Here is a 14643-nt window from a genome sequence, read left to right on the forward strand (position 1 = left end):
TTGCATATGAGTCCCTCAGTTGCCCTCAGTGTGAAAAGATGGATCTCAAAATCATACAGTCATTATTGGAAAGGGTTCAAATACACAAAAATGCTGAAAAACCAAAGAATTTGTGGGACCTGAAGGATTTTTCTGAAGAACAGCAGGCAGTTGAACTATTCAGATCAAACAAGGGGCTCAAGAACAACTATCACTAAACAAAAAACACAGCTGTGGATCATTCAGGTAACAACACAGTATTAAGAATCAAGGGGATGTAAACTTTTGAACCGGGTAATTTTTTATAAATTCAACTATCATTTTCTCTTCTGGGCTGTATGTAAACATCTTTTAGTGAAATATCTGGTCTTAATCAGGTCAGTACTAAATAGACAATAAGATGCATTTTGTATGATCCCTCTTATTTTGGTAAAATAAATAACATTTTTAATGATTCTGAAAGGGGGATGTAAACTTTTGACCTCAACTGTACATCACTTGCTCACGAATGGAGTGAATCCAAACATCTGATAAAAACATCACAATAATCCACAAGAAATACAGATTATGGATAGCTGATGACATTTTTATCAGTTGTTCTGACGGCGCCCATTCACTGCAGAGGAGCACTAAGTGATTTAATGCTAAATCTCTCCGTTCTGTTCCAGTGAAGTCTGAGGGGTGAGTAAATGTTTAGCAACTGTTTATTTTTGGGTGAACTATTCCTTTAATTACCAGGACTGAAAGAGTCTAAAGCAATTCGAGCACTACTGGGTAAGCAGTTTTTTGCCCCAAACTTTCCTAAACACATCTGATTCAGCTGATATAGGCCCTGAGGGGCATCTGGTGAGTGGCCTAGAATCTGCGCCGCAGTCCAGCACAGCGAGAAAGTAACAAATAAAACACAAACTATTTATCTGTGGTTTGTTAAACAAGCTTGAAAATACATAAAGTACCAGAACTTTTAACAGTCACAGAAGAACAAGTCACAATGTACATGGCCAAAAAAAAAACAAAAAAAAACCCACAAGTGGCTTTTAGCAACCACTCAGCATTTCTGGTTTAAGATGCAGCAGACGTTTGCAGTATCCAGCGCTGCCCGCCCTTTTAAAACGAATAACAGCTAGGGATGCGCTGATATCTGTACTATCTGTACAAAAAGCAACGGCCAATACGAAAGTGTTTGCATACTCTGCTGTGTGAAGAAACACCGGCAGCAGATTGAATATGCTCTCTCAGGTATAACAATGCAGATAAACCGAGGGCAAAGAAAATAACACAAGCTGACATCTAATTTGTTGTTGTATAAAAACTACTTAAATTGGGTCAAGGATGTTTTCTGAGTTTATACCGTAGTGCTTAACAGATTATTAATACATTAAACCTGTCGTATCAGACTCACTTTGCTGTACCTGAAAATTGTAACACTACAATTAGAAAACAGATATCGCATACTCATTCTCAGTTTTCCAAAAATCTGAAAAAAAAAAAAAGTATACTTGAGTTATCCCTTGTGAAAAAGAAGTACACTTAAGTATGCTTTTAAGAAGACTGCTTGTTATGGAAATAATACAGTTAGTATTTCATAATCACTTGTACTGCTGAATGTACTGACAAGCGTTTACGATAAAATGCTTTAATGCAATTTTTTGTTGAAACTTGTTTGTCATGTATTGAAATATGTTTGTAATTACACATTTGCAATGCTGCAATTTAATATAAATCTATTAAATTTTAACAACTACAAGTACTTTACATGTGCTTTAATATGTTAATCAACAAATCAAGTTAAGTGTACTTCTTGAAAGCATGTCAAAATATTGATAAATCAATATTTCAAAGTGCACTTTATAGTTAAACGGTCATGAAAGTGATTTCATTTTTCATTAATATTACCATTTAAACACACTTTTAATATTTAAAGTACACTACACTTGCAAATTTAATATAATTAAGAACATTTCTTTTTCACAAGGGATAATAAAGTGATACTAATAAAAAAAGGTCATTAAAAATGCACTCCAGAATTTGTTAGTTAGAAAAGAAAATCTAACATCTCTCATATTGTAATGCAGTAATAATTAGTGTCTCATCTTAAAATTACATTTTCACCCACATATTACTAAAACAGTGCATTTTTGATCATTGAAAATTATATTTTCTTATTAAACCAAATTATGACTGCATTCAGACTAAATGCTTAATCAAATTTTGAACTTAGAACATCTCTAGCATATTAAGAAAAGTCTAATAAGTTCCCTCATGTCATTATCATATGATATTGTTACTTTATCATTGTGAGTGTACACAAAATTACCCATAACCTTTCCTGGTGTTGTCAAAAACCCCGACAATCATGAATACTAGAGGCTTGCAGCTGCAACATGGTGCCTGGAGCAAACAAATACAAGCCTTGTGTGTGCTAAAACATAGATAAGGCACAGAGACAACTCTTGAAAAAATAACTGAACTGCTAAGCAAAGGCTAAATGTTAATTAATGTTGTGATTACGAAACAATCACGAGTATAACAAACAGTAGCTTAAAGGGATCATTCACACACAAAAAATGAACCATCTGTCATTATTTACTCACCCTCATGTCATTCCAAATGTCTTTTTTTGTTCTTTGGAACACAAAAAGGTGAATTTCTAAAGAATATACTGGCTGCTCTGTTTAATATAATGAACGTAAATGAGGAATTTGATTATTAAAAAAAGCATATGTGACCCTGGACCACAAAACCAGTCATACGGGTCATTTTTTTGAAATTGAAATTTATACATTATGAATAAATAAGCTTTCCACTGATGTTTGGTTTGTTAGGATAGGACAGTATTTGGCCCAAGATACAACTATGGACATTACTAATTGAAAATGACGTTTTACTATATTTATGGTCAGAAATGTACAAAATGCCTTCATGGAACATAATCTTTACTTAATATCCTAATTATTTTTGGCATAAAAGAAAAATCAATCATTTTGACCAATACAATGTATTATTGGCTACTGCTACAAATATACTTGTGCTACTTATGGTTTTTTGGTCCAGGGTCACATATGACTTGTTTTTTTCCTAGCCCTCTGTAGCTATACATTAGCTTTACATTCTCATGAACCTGCAACAAAATTACAGTATGTTACTGTAATTTCATTGCAGGTTTATGAGAATATAAAAGAAATCATATTCTCAAAATGAGTCAGATCAGTCGGTCATTCTCAACGTCACATCGGGATGACTGACTAATTGGGATCCGAAACAGACAATCATACCGTTGTGATGTCTCCATTCCTTCCTTCCCTCCAGGGAAGGGGGGTTACATATGCAACCAAGACGTTACCTTTCAGTCGGTCACTCTCGTTGTCATGTCAGTATGACCGACTAATTGTGATCCAAAATAGCTGGTCATACCAATGTGACGTCTCCGTTCCCTCCTTTAGGGAACGAGGATTACATACATAACTGAGAAGGTCCCTTTCAGTCGGTCACTCTCGATGTCACTTCGGTATGACCGACTAATTGGGATCCCAAATAGTCGGTCATATCGATGTTATGTCTCCGTTCCCTCCTTCAGGGAATGAGGGTTACATATGTAACCGAGACGCTCCCTTTCAGTCGGTCAGTCTATGCGCCACATTGGTATGACCGACTAATTGGGATCCCTTTCAGTTGGTCACTCTCGACGTCACGCCGCTATGAATGACTAATTAAGATCCTAATTAGTTGGTCACACTGACGTGACGTCACCGTTCCTGCCTTCAGGAAACGAGGGTTACATACATTTACTTACATTTAGCATTACATCACTTGCTCACCAGTGGATCTTCTGCGGTGAATGGGTGCCGTCAGAATGAGAGTCCAAACACCTGATAAAATGTAACAAGTAATCCACACGACTACAGTCCATCAATTAACATATTGTGAAGAGAAAAGCTGAGTGTTGGTAATAAATAAATGCATTTTACAGATGTTTTTAACTTTAAACAGTTGCTTCCACGTATAATATAGGTCCTCCATCTATAAAATTGCTTTCTCCAGTAAAAAAGGTAATCTTGTCTGAATCAAAAGAAAAATATGCACAGATCAAGCACAGCTTACAAGCAAAAACAGTTCTAAACAAATATGTTGAGTTTTTCACTGGAGGAATGATTTTATAGATTATGGACTTAATGATAGATTTGTATTTCACTTTACAAGATGGACTGGAATTGTGTGACTACTTTGGTTTTTAAACCAGCTGTTTGGTCTATCTTTCTGTTGGCACCCATTTGCTGCAGAGGATCCACTGGGGAGCAAGTGATGCAATACTAAATTTCTCCAAACCTGTTTAAGAAACAAACTCATCTACATCTTGGATGGCCTAAGATGGCCTAAGATGGCCTAAGATTTTTACTTTAAAAGGCCTCCATTCGTTGTAATTGCATGGAAACATTCTTTAAAATCGCTCCTTTGTGTCCCACAGAAAAACAAAAGCCACGTGAACACAAGGGTGTGTAAATGATTTTTGGGTGAACTAATCCTTCAATTAATGATGTGATAATTACAAAACAATCACAAGTTTAACAAACAGTAGCTTTGTAAGAAATAAAAGCATGTTAACTACTTTGGCATGTACATGGAAGTAAGGCATTTGTTCTGAGGGATCAATGAGAAGATGAAATCTTAGTGCAGTAACATGACTCATCCCTCCTCATACACCAATATGCTTCAAAAACCTTCGGTTGAAACCTTGTTAGGGTCTCGGATCACTTGCAAGGACAGAATGATACACAGTACATAACACATGCACACGAAATCCCACCACTGTGACGCTGACGTTTTCCCGTTACGCTTCTTGAACGGCTCGCTGGGCATTGCCTCAGATAACTATGGAGAGATGGATCGATAATCTCGCTTCAAAAGTGTTTCGGTGCACCTCTCCAACGATTCCACAGTGAGGAAGAGCGCAGGCAATCAAAGCGGTCAGAGGACGCTCGATCCTTCAGACCGTTAACACAAAGCCGGTCGCAGTGTCGATAACGCGATGATAGAAAGCAAGGAGACGGGGATAGCGTTGGGTCGCCAGGCTCTGGACCCTCGTACGCTCATACCTGAAACATGGAAAACAGGACTTAAAGGCGCTGAAGCTTATTAACTTGTAATTAATGAATATAAATAGACTGGGAGTAATACAAGAGCAATAAAAAAGGCATCTTCGGGAATTGAAGGACGAAATTATGGCTTTATCAGTAGCTTTACAGTACAGTGGATTTGCATTGACTTCAGGTAGACGCTTACCAGTTTTTTCCATTTTTCCAAATTAATGGTAATGTTAGCAAACCTTGGCACAGCTAATAATTTCCAGCATTAACAACGAAAAAGAGTCAGGACTTTTTCCTGAAAGCGAGACGTTGCAGGCCATTAGATGAAAAATGTGAACAATAAGCCACATAGAACAGTTGTCCCTTGCAGTTGCATCAGCCTGTGACGTTGTATCCATGGGGGAGCGGAAACCAACGGGCAGAGATAGATGGCGAGAGCTTGGGCTAGTTAATAAAGATCAGACTGCTTAGCCCAGTGGAGAATAAAAGGTGTACGAGGAGGACACATCAAATCAGTGAGAACTCATTTAGAGAGGCGCATTAAACTCTGTGGGCTGCAGTAAGAGAGCGTCTACGCTGCAAACTGCACCTGCGCTGTTCACTCGGGGGAACAGGAGGAGAACATTATGAGGTCAACTGTGCATTGTTTATTTTATAGGGGCCTGTGTGTTTAATATCCCTTTGGCATTGAATATTTATCTTTTACATCATGGGCATTGAAAGAGAAAGGCAGTGGATGTGCTTTGCACAGGCCTGCAGGTTTAACTCCCGTACGGAAATGTAATATTGCGTTAGGATGTAGACATGGCTGTAGGAATAAATGAGCCGAATATAAACAACTGATAAAAATGGAATTCATAAATCACTCATTTTTCTAAAGTAACACCGTCCAACAGGGACACCAGGATGGTAGCCTCTCTTTTTTTTGGCCTCTTTTGAGCTTACTGCATTTTCATAAAGGTCCTAAATGGTAATCCCCAAATATGAGCAGTGACTTCACAACACTCATTACCCTGTCAGTGTCATTCACATGTATCACTGTTCACAAACTGTCCACAAGAAGAATTCACAGATCATATGGTCTATGTAAAAAGCAGTGTTGGGAAGGTTACTTTGGAAATGTAATAGGTTACAGATTACAAGTTACTTGATTTAAAATGTAGTAAGTAGTGTAACTATTCAATTACTTTATTAATGTAACTTATTACTTTTAATTACTTTTTGATTACTTTTCTAAATTTCTAATATTTTCAACTGTTAATCATTTTGAAACATTTAAACCAGGCAGAGTTAACCTTACAGTAGCGTTCAACACTGATTACTGTCAGACTTTCAAAATCCTTCATAACTTGAATTAAGATTATAATAAGTAAGGGATAATGTACATCTTTATTTTACGAAAACAACTGGCTGAATGTACATTATCTCACTTATTACACAGCTGCTCGATAGATTATTTAGTTGTTTCGTGTCAAAATAATTAGACACGAAACACTGATCTGAGTTGAAATATTTGAACGCAAAGCTTCCATGAAGAAATCAGTTGCTAGCAAACGGCAAGTTCAAACTAGACATTTTAGGGATACGGTGAGGTCATACCAGTTTCTTACACAACATTTCACCACATAAATAATTAAGTAGTAGTACTAGTTTGTTAGTTATCTTATAATCCATTACAATGTACCAAAAAAAAAAAAAAGGGAGCAGCTGCGTTTGTATGAAACAATAGAACAAGTCCACGATGCCAGGATGACAGAATTAAGAAATTGTACAGATAATATTGAATTAAGCTTTAATATTTTATTAGCTAACCAAACGCAAAGCTTCTGCCAAGAGAAATTATCAAACGTATAGCACTGATTTAAGTTGCCCCAAAAGAGTCTGAGCTGTGTAATAATTTAATTTAAAGCACAGCCACCACAAATTCAGACTTTTTTATTTGTTTACTTATTTTTTGGGGAATCGAACTCGGGTCACCGCTATATGTCATAACAAGATCATAACATAAATAACACCATAACAAGAAATAGTTTAATAGCTATGATACTGGGTTTGAAATCAAATGTTTGCATAGTTATGACAGAAAACACCAGCATCTAACAATGCCTTGGAAAAAATCTTAAAAAATAAAGTTTATGCATAAACCCAAATAGGAAATAAAAGTTATCGAATAAGCATGTGTCCTATTCTGTATCCTAAACTCCTGAAACATTGGTGTCTCATTTTAGAGCAGTCAATGCAATTTAAAAGACGTCAATTGAATCTGCAAGTGGGGGTGGGTGTGTGAAAAAATCAGATGTAATCCCCTTTGTAGTCACTGGCATTTTTCAAAAGTAACTGTAATTTAATTACACATTTTTTTCTCAGTAACTGTAACCAATTACAATTACATTTATTTTGTAATTAAATTACGTAATTCCGTAACATGTAACTAGTTGCTCCCCAACACTGACAGTGGCCGATTATTGGCCGATTATCTGAGACTTTTTAAACAGAGGGTCAGAATGAGGGTTGAAAATCATATTTTTTTTCTCTTTTTTTTTGTGCAAAAAAACCCTTTATTAACATTATAAGTAAACCTCATAGAACATATTAGAATAAACAAAAATCCATGTCATGATCCATGATTCTTTGATGAGTAGGTTCAAACAAACAGTATCTATTTGAGTTTTTTCTTCATTCCTTCAAATCAAATGATTAAATTAGCATTAAATTAAAATAAATAATGTGTTCTTACTAAGTTTATGTATGTTGATAGGTTCGGTTGGCATCCCTTCTCCTCCGTCACTCAGCGCTCGTATCTGGATGATATAGTCATCATCTGCCGGTAGCGTGAGCTCCACTGAGGTCAGATTTGTTGTTATTGTGTTAATTTCTTTGTGCCGATTCCTTCTGTAAGACACCTGAAGAGAACAAAGGAGAAAGAGGTGCTAACAACCACTCAGATTTATTCAGCACAAGCTATTTTAGTCGATAAAGGAAGTAAAATCAAATTATCATACACTGTGGGGAACTGTAGTGTTTATTAGCACACCTGGTGTTTTTGCTATACCGTACAGCACCTATTTTGTAGATCTGCGGTATAAATTAGTTTTATTTTTAATTTCCGTTACCACCAAGGTGGGTAATCGTCCAACAAGAGAAATAATATAAGCACTTTAATGTGGTTGTTTCCTAAATGCTCACTGGAATAGAACAAGCTAATGTGATTATGTGAAAATAATGCCTTGCAGTTTGGCTTTGAGGTTTACATTGCTGGGAAGCACTTACCTGATACCCAGTAACGTCTGACTCCATCTCCAGAGAAATGACAGGCTCCCAATGAACCGTCAGCTTAGAGCCAATCAGATTCCACTCCACGTTCAAAGGTGGCTGCCCGGGTGCTGAGAGGAAACACCACCATTAGTTACTGTACATGTGACGACATTGGAAAGCCAGGAGAGGTGCCTGGCTGGCTGTCTGTTCATAATGTCATAATGTATCGCACTTAAATGGATAGTTCTAGAACTAGAAAGACAGTTCTGGTATTTTAAACATGCATGACTTTCCTTCTTCTGTGGAACACAAAAGGAAACATTCAGCAGAATGTTCACACAAAAGGACAAAAACACCCCAAAAATAGTCCATATGTTTTGTATGTTATATTCCTAGTCTTTTGAGATCATATGAACATATACAGTTGCAATAAAAATTATTCAACTCCCCATAGACTGCAGTACTTTACAAATACAAGCTTTTCTGAAGATTAAGGACTTTATAAAACTTGTGTCTACAACAGTTTACTGACATATTAAAAGGGATAATGTCAATGTTTTTGAGGTTTACGGTTTTTTAATAACACAACTTTGTCATATTTATTCAACCCCTATTCAACATTGCTGTTTTTAAGTCACTTATTTTTATGGTAGGGAACACAATTGTCTTAAAATACAGTTAAGCCTTTAGAAACTCTATTAAAAAACAGAATTAGCTTGGGCTGTTACACATACATACATTTAACCCATATGTGCTGAAGCTGAGTAGCAAATATGACAAAGTCAACAGAGCTCTCACAAAAGCTATAGAGAAAAAAAACTGTTTTATTATATTAGAAAGTTTAAGGCTACATGGAGATTTCCAAGACATTAAAAGTTCCTAGAGAAACAGCTGGCAGCCTTATTTCTTTGTTCAAAATGTGTTTTACTAGAAAATCTTTAAGGGTGTTGAACAAAAAAAGCACAGTATCATAAAATGTTTGATCAGAACATCTGAGAGCCAAACAATTTAAGATTGAAAAACATTTTAATGCAGAGTATAAGAAGAACACTAGACTAATTTGCCTTTTTGGGGCATCTTGCCAAATACCACTTCTGTGGAGTTCTGGAAAAGTGTTTTAAGGAGTGATGTGACCAAACTGGAACTTTTTGGATCCATGGATCAGCGGTATGTCTGGTGCAAAAAAAAAGTCAAAGATTTTCTTGATCTCCATTGTCAAAAATGGAGGTGGATTAGTCCTGTTATGGGGTTGTTTTACTGTAGCAGGAAGTGGAAATCATGAACGTATGAAGGATATCACAGATTCTTTGAAGTATCAGGCCATTTTGGCAAGAATTGTGATGCCTTTGTTGCAGAGACTGAAGCTGATGATCAATGGACGTTCCTGCGGGACAATCATCCCAAAGTATTCATTCAGATCTACTTATGCTTGGTTCAGGGATCAGTCATAAAATGTTCTTAAGTGGCTTGTTCAGTCTTCAGATTTAATTCTCATTAAAAATATTTGGTTGAATTTGAAGAAAGCAGTGGCAATGTGAAAACCAAAGATTAACAGTGATCTTTTTTAAGGTGAGGAATGGGCCAGGATTGCAGTCTAAGCAATTCCAAACAGCGTTTATTGGTGGTTTAACGAATAAAAGATTCTGCACCAAATTTGACTTTTGAGATTTGAATAATTTTGAACATGAACATTTAGAGCCAATTTGATTTTTTTTTTTTAATTATTCATCACCTTACGTTCTCAGAATTACTCAAATTTGAACTAATAAACTTTCTCTAATAGTTTACTGATGCCTTGCTTTTATAAAATTTTGTTCTCTTGCAGGTCAAGGGGGTTGAATAATTCCAATTACAACTGTAGTACGCAAATTAAGGATAACTTTCACTGTATGAGTAAGAGCAGCATGAACTGTCATTTAAATATCTCTTTTTATTTCCTATGGACAAAAAAGAAAGACATAAAGGTTTGGAATGATGACGGTGATTAAATGCTGACAGAAACCTTGACCAATAATCCTTTTAATATTTCTTTTTCTTTACTTTTTTCAGCAAGGACACACAACAAAAGTGACAGTACATACATTTATAATGATGCAAAATTTTCCATTCAAATAAATGCTTTCTATTCATGTGACGCTGAAGACTGGAGTAATGCCTGCTGAAAATTCAGCTTTTCCATCACAGAAATAAATGGCATTTGAAAATATATCAAAATAAAGCTCACAGAATAGGTAAAAAACATCTCTGTAGGCCAAAGCCAGACGGGGGATTGGCACTTCCAGACTTTTTACTATATTACTGGGCCTCAGCGATTAAGATGTTTACCTTTTGGTTGAACACATCAATACCAATGTCTGATTGGCTGATGCTGGAACGGGAGGACTGCCACCCATATTCCATAGCCGCGGTCTTACTAGCTCCAGTCGCAGTTAATAAGTCCCTGTATAATAACAATCCCATCATTCATAGCATGATTCGTATCTGGAAACAAATCAAGACCACCTTTAATCTTAAACCAATCTCTCTTTTGTTACCCATCAATAGAAATCCCACATTTGCCCCCTCCAATTTGGATGGAGCCTTTTCTACATGGGGTGAGAGTGGTGTCCACTGTATTGGTGATTTATACGTAGGAGGCGTCTTTGCATCATTCACGCAACTACAGAGGAAGCATGAGCTGGGAAAAAATAATTTCTTTCGTTACCTTCAAGTTAGGGACTACGTTCGGAAATACTTAAGAGAATTTGAGACTGAACCACAATCCAAAATAGATGATTGTCTGAAATTGTCTCCTAACGAAAGTAAAATTATATCCTGTGTCTATAACAATCTCTTACTAATAAGCTCCCCGTCTACTGAAAAGTATAAAAGAAAGTGGGAAGATGAATTTGGTGAATCTATTCCAGATGATTTATGGAAAGAAAGTCTTGAAAACATACATAATTGTTCAGTTAATACAAGACACTGTCTTGTCCAATTTAAAATCATACATAGACTTCACTTTTCAAAAGAGAAACTACATAACATATACCCAGAAGTGTCACCCATGTGTGATAGGTGCCAATCTTCCGTAGCAACACTTCTCCATAGTTTTGTTTTATGCCCAAGGGTTCAATTATTCTGGATTGATATATGTGACGTTATGTCTGAGGTCATAAATACTTCAATCGAACCTGACCCCATGTTTATCATTCTTGGAATATCTGAGACCTTCAGAAAACTAAGTGTGGCACAACAGCGTTTTCTCTCTTATTGCTTCATAATAGCAAAGAGATTAATCCTCATCTTATGGAAGAGCGCAACAGTACCTACCTCTAAGATGTGGTTAGAGGATTTAACTAACACACTTCATTTAGAAAGGATAAGATATACACTGAGAAACAGGCTCAACTTATTCAATAAAACATGGAAACCCCTTATATCATACCTAAAAACTACAAATCCAGTTCAACAGTCCACATCCTAGCACACAATATAGGACAATGGTAATGGTTTTTGAGTGAGGGTCTCTACGGGGAAGGGTGGAGATAAATGGGGAGGGGTTAGTCGGGTGGAAGAGGGTACGGATAGTAGTGTTTTTTTTTTTTTTTTTTTTTTTTTTTTTTTTTTTTATTGTTCTTATTGTCTTTGTTATTTTATTTTGAATTAGTAAAAAAAAGCTTTTAGAATGTACAAGTGAATTGTATGTCAAATCATATGCTTTAATAAACATACATTTAAAAAAATATATATATATATATTTAGAATTCCCCCAAAATAGCAAGCAAGCAAATAAGCCTCCGTATATGACTTCTATTTGTCTTTTAAATGTATATAATCTGATATAGTTAATACCTTACAAAAAGTACAGTTTTTTTCTCCAAATATCAGTACGATTGCAAATGTAATATTGATTTTATAAAACAGTCCAATAAACAAAAAGTTAATATCAGTTGAAAAAAAAAAAAAAAAAAAAAAAAAAAAAAGAAAATATATCAAAATAGAAAAGAGTTTTATTTTTCCACAGTACTACTGTTTTTATTGTATTTTTGATCAAATAAATGAACCCTTGGTAAAATATATGCCAGATGACAGGCGTCTTTATTCTGTTTAAACAGTAAAAAGTGCATTTCTACTTTTATTAATTAATTAATTTATTAATTATAATTATAATATTTTTTTTTTTTTTTTTTTACAAAATGCAAATATTAAAATTAGACCAAAAAAAGATATATATGCAGAGATAATTTCTAACAAGCGTATACTCACGGGACTTCTTGGTGGTCACGTTGATGGTGGGAGAGAGAGGGCCAGTTCCTGCTGTGTTGAAAGCACTCACTGTTAGGAAATACTGAGTGTATCCTCGCAGACCGCTGATGTTAACCTTGTTCTGATTGGCAGACACTCTGACTTTGCCCATGGTCTCTGGTTTTGTATCGTCCTCCCAGTACACCACCTGATTTCAAGAGCAATGGAGAGAAAGCACAGCCTGTTGGATCCAAAGTCTCATGGATATAATGGTACAATGCCATTATGTTCAGTACAGGAGAATTATTATACAGGAGTTTTTTACTTATTTCCACACAGTGGGTTTGGGGTGACATGGATGAAGAGTTTCAGAGAGGAATGTGTAATGTGTTCTCTGTGTCCTTAAAAAGGATGGAGAAAAGCCATTTCGCCCATGCTGCAGAGAGGGCCTCCTATGCATACGGTAAGAACAGGGTACCCTATTCTTATTTTCAAATGGAGCGTTTCCATGGGTACAGAGGGAACTTTGAGGTGCAGCGTGGGAGATGACAGGCTCTGACAGAACCCACGGTGCATTTCAAAACCGGACAGAGAGTCATTTCCATTTAGAAGAAGGGACGCACCTCATAGCCCAACACTCTTTCTGGGGAAGCGCTGAGAATGTGCCAGCTCACTTCAATTTCAGTAGCAGAAATGCTTCTGGCCCACACGCCGTCTGGAACGCCACTGGGCTCTGAGAGGAAAGATAAAAAGAGAGAAAGATGAATACATAAAGACAAAAGAAAAGCACAGAGACGAGAAGAAAGGAGAAGAAAAGAGATAAGGAAATATGAGAACAGCAAAAAAAAAAGACGACTAAGACAAAACTAAAAGCAAAGATTCGAGATGAAACAAAAGGAGACTATGAGAACAGAAGATGAAAACGTGACCAAAGGAATAGAGATGAGAAAAGGATGCAATGGACAGACAAATAAATGAGACAAAACTACAAGAACAGAAGACACAAAATGAGAGAAGACAAGATTAGAAAAGACGAGATCAAGAGAAGGACTAGGATGGAACAAGGAGAAAAACCGAAATAAGACTGAAAGAGAAGACGAGATGAGAATAGACAAAAAGAGAAAACTAGAAGACAGAAAGAGACAAGATGGGATGAAAGAAGATAGGACAAAAAGAGACAGGAAGAAAAAAAGAGGATGCAACAAAGAGAGATGGAAACGAGACAAATTTGAAAGAGATGGATGTGATAAAAAGAGTGAAGATGGCGAGAGAAGACAAAACAGAGAAGAGATTAGAGAAAATGACAAAAGAAGAACTAGAATGAAAAATGAGGAGAATAGAAAAGACAAGAAGAAAACAAATGAGAAGATGAAATAAGATGAAACTGAAAGAGAAGAGACAAGACTATGAGATCGAAATGAGATAAAATGAGAAGATAAAAAACTAAAGATGAGAAGAGGAACTAGGAACAACAAGGGGCGAAGCTGAAACGAGATGAAAGGAAAAAGAAAAGAGAGTTAGGGAGACAAGATAAAACTGAAAGAGATAAAATGAAACAAGATGAAACACGATGAGAAAAGTCTACGCAGAGAGAAGTCCAAAATGAGACCGAAAGAGAAAAGAAAAAGAGAGAAGAGGTTCCAACAAAGAGAGATGTAAATGAGACAACGCTAAAAGAGAATACAGCTTTGTCAAAAGTTTGCATCCCCCTTTTAGAATCATTAAAAATGTTAATTATTACATACAAAATGCATGTTATTGTTTATTTAGTACTGACCTGAACAAGATATTTCGCATAAAATATGTTTACATATAGTCCACAGGAGAAAATAATAGCTGAATATATAAAAATTACCTCGTTCAAAAGTTTACATACAGTTTATTCTCAATACTGTGTTGTTGCCTGAATGATCCACAGCTTGTTTAGTGATAGTTGAGTCCCTTGTTTGTCCTGAACAGTTAAACTGCCCGCTGCTCTTCAGAAAAATCCTGCAGGTCCCACAAATTCTTTGGTTTTTCAGCATTTTCGTGTATTTGAACTCTTTCCAACAATGACTGTATTATTTTGAGATCCATCTTTGCACACCGAGGACAACTG

At 35.9% G+C, this 14643-nt stretch overlaps 1 protein-coding gene across 2 annotated transcripts in view; it reads right to left on the bottom strand.

The window, feature by feature from the left end:
• Positions 1–430: 430 nt before the first annotated feature.
• cntn3a.2 (contactin 3a, tandem duplicate 2) overlaps positions 431–14643 on the bottom strand; it is a 104433-nt gene continuing 90220 nt past the window's right edge. For both annotated transcript variants that reach the window (XM_051097185.1, XM_051097186.1), the window contains 5 exons: positions 13169–13278; positions 12567–12753; positions 8334–8446; positions 7801–7966; positions 431–5072 (listed from right to left, as the gene is read on the bottom strand). In XM_051097185.1, coding sequence (XP_050953142.1) covers positions 4972–5072; positions 7801–7966; positions 8334–8446; positions 12567–12753; positions 13169–13278 — 677 coding nt within the window. In that variant the 3' untranslated portion in view covers positions 431–4971. The remainder of the gene's footprint in view (positions 5073–7800; positions 7967–8333; positions 8447–12566; positions 12754–13168; positions 13279–14643) is intronic.

Source organism: Labeo rohita, chromosome 23 (genome assembly GCF_022985175.1).
Source record: "Labeo rohita strain BAU-BD-2019 chromosome 23, IGBB_LRoh.1.0, whole genome shotgun sequence".
Taxonomy (NCBI): Eukaryota; Metazoa; Chordata; class Actinopteri; order Cypriniformes; family Cyprinidae; genus Labeo; species Labeo rohita.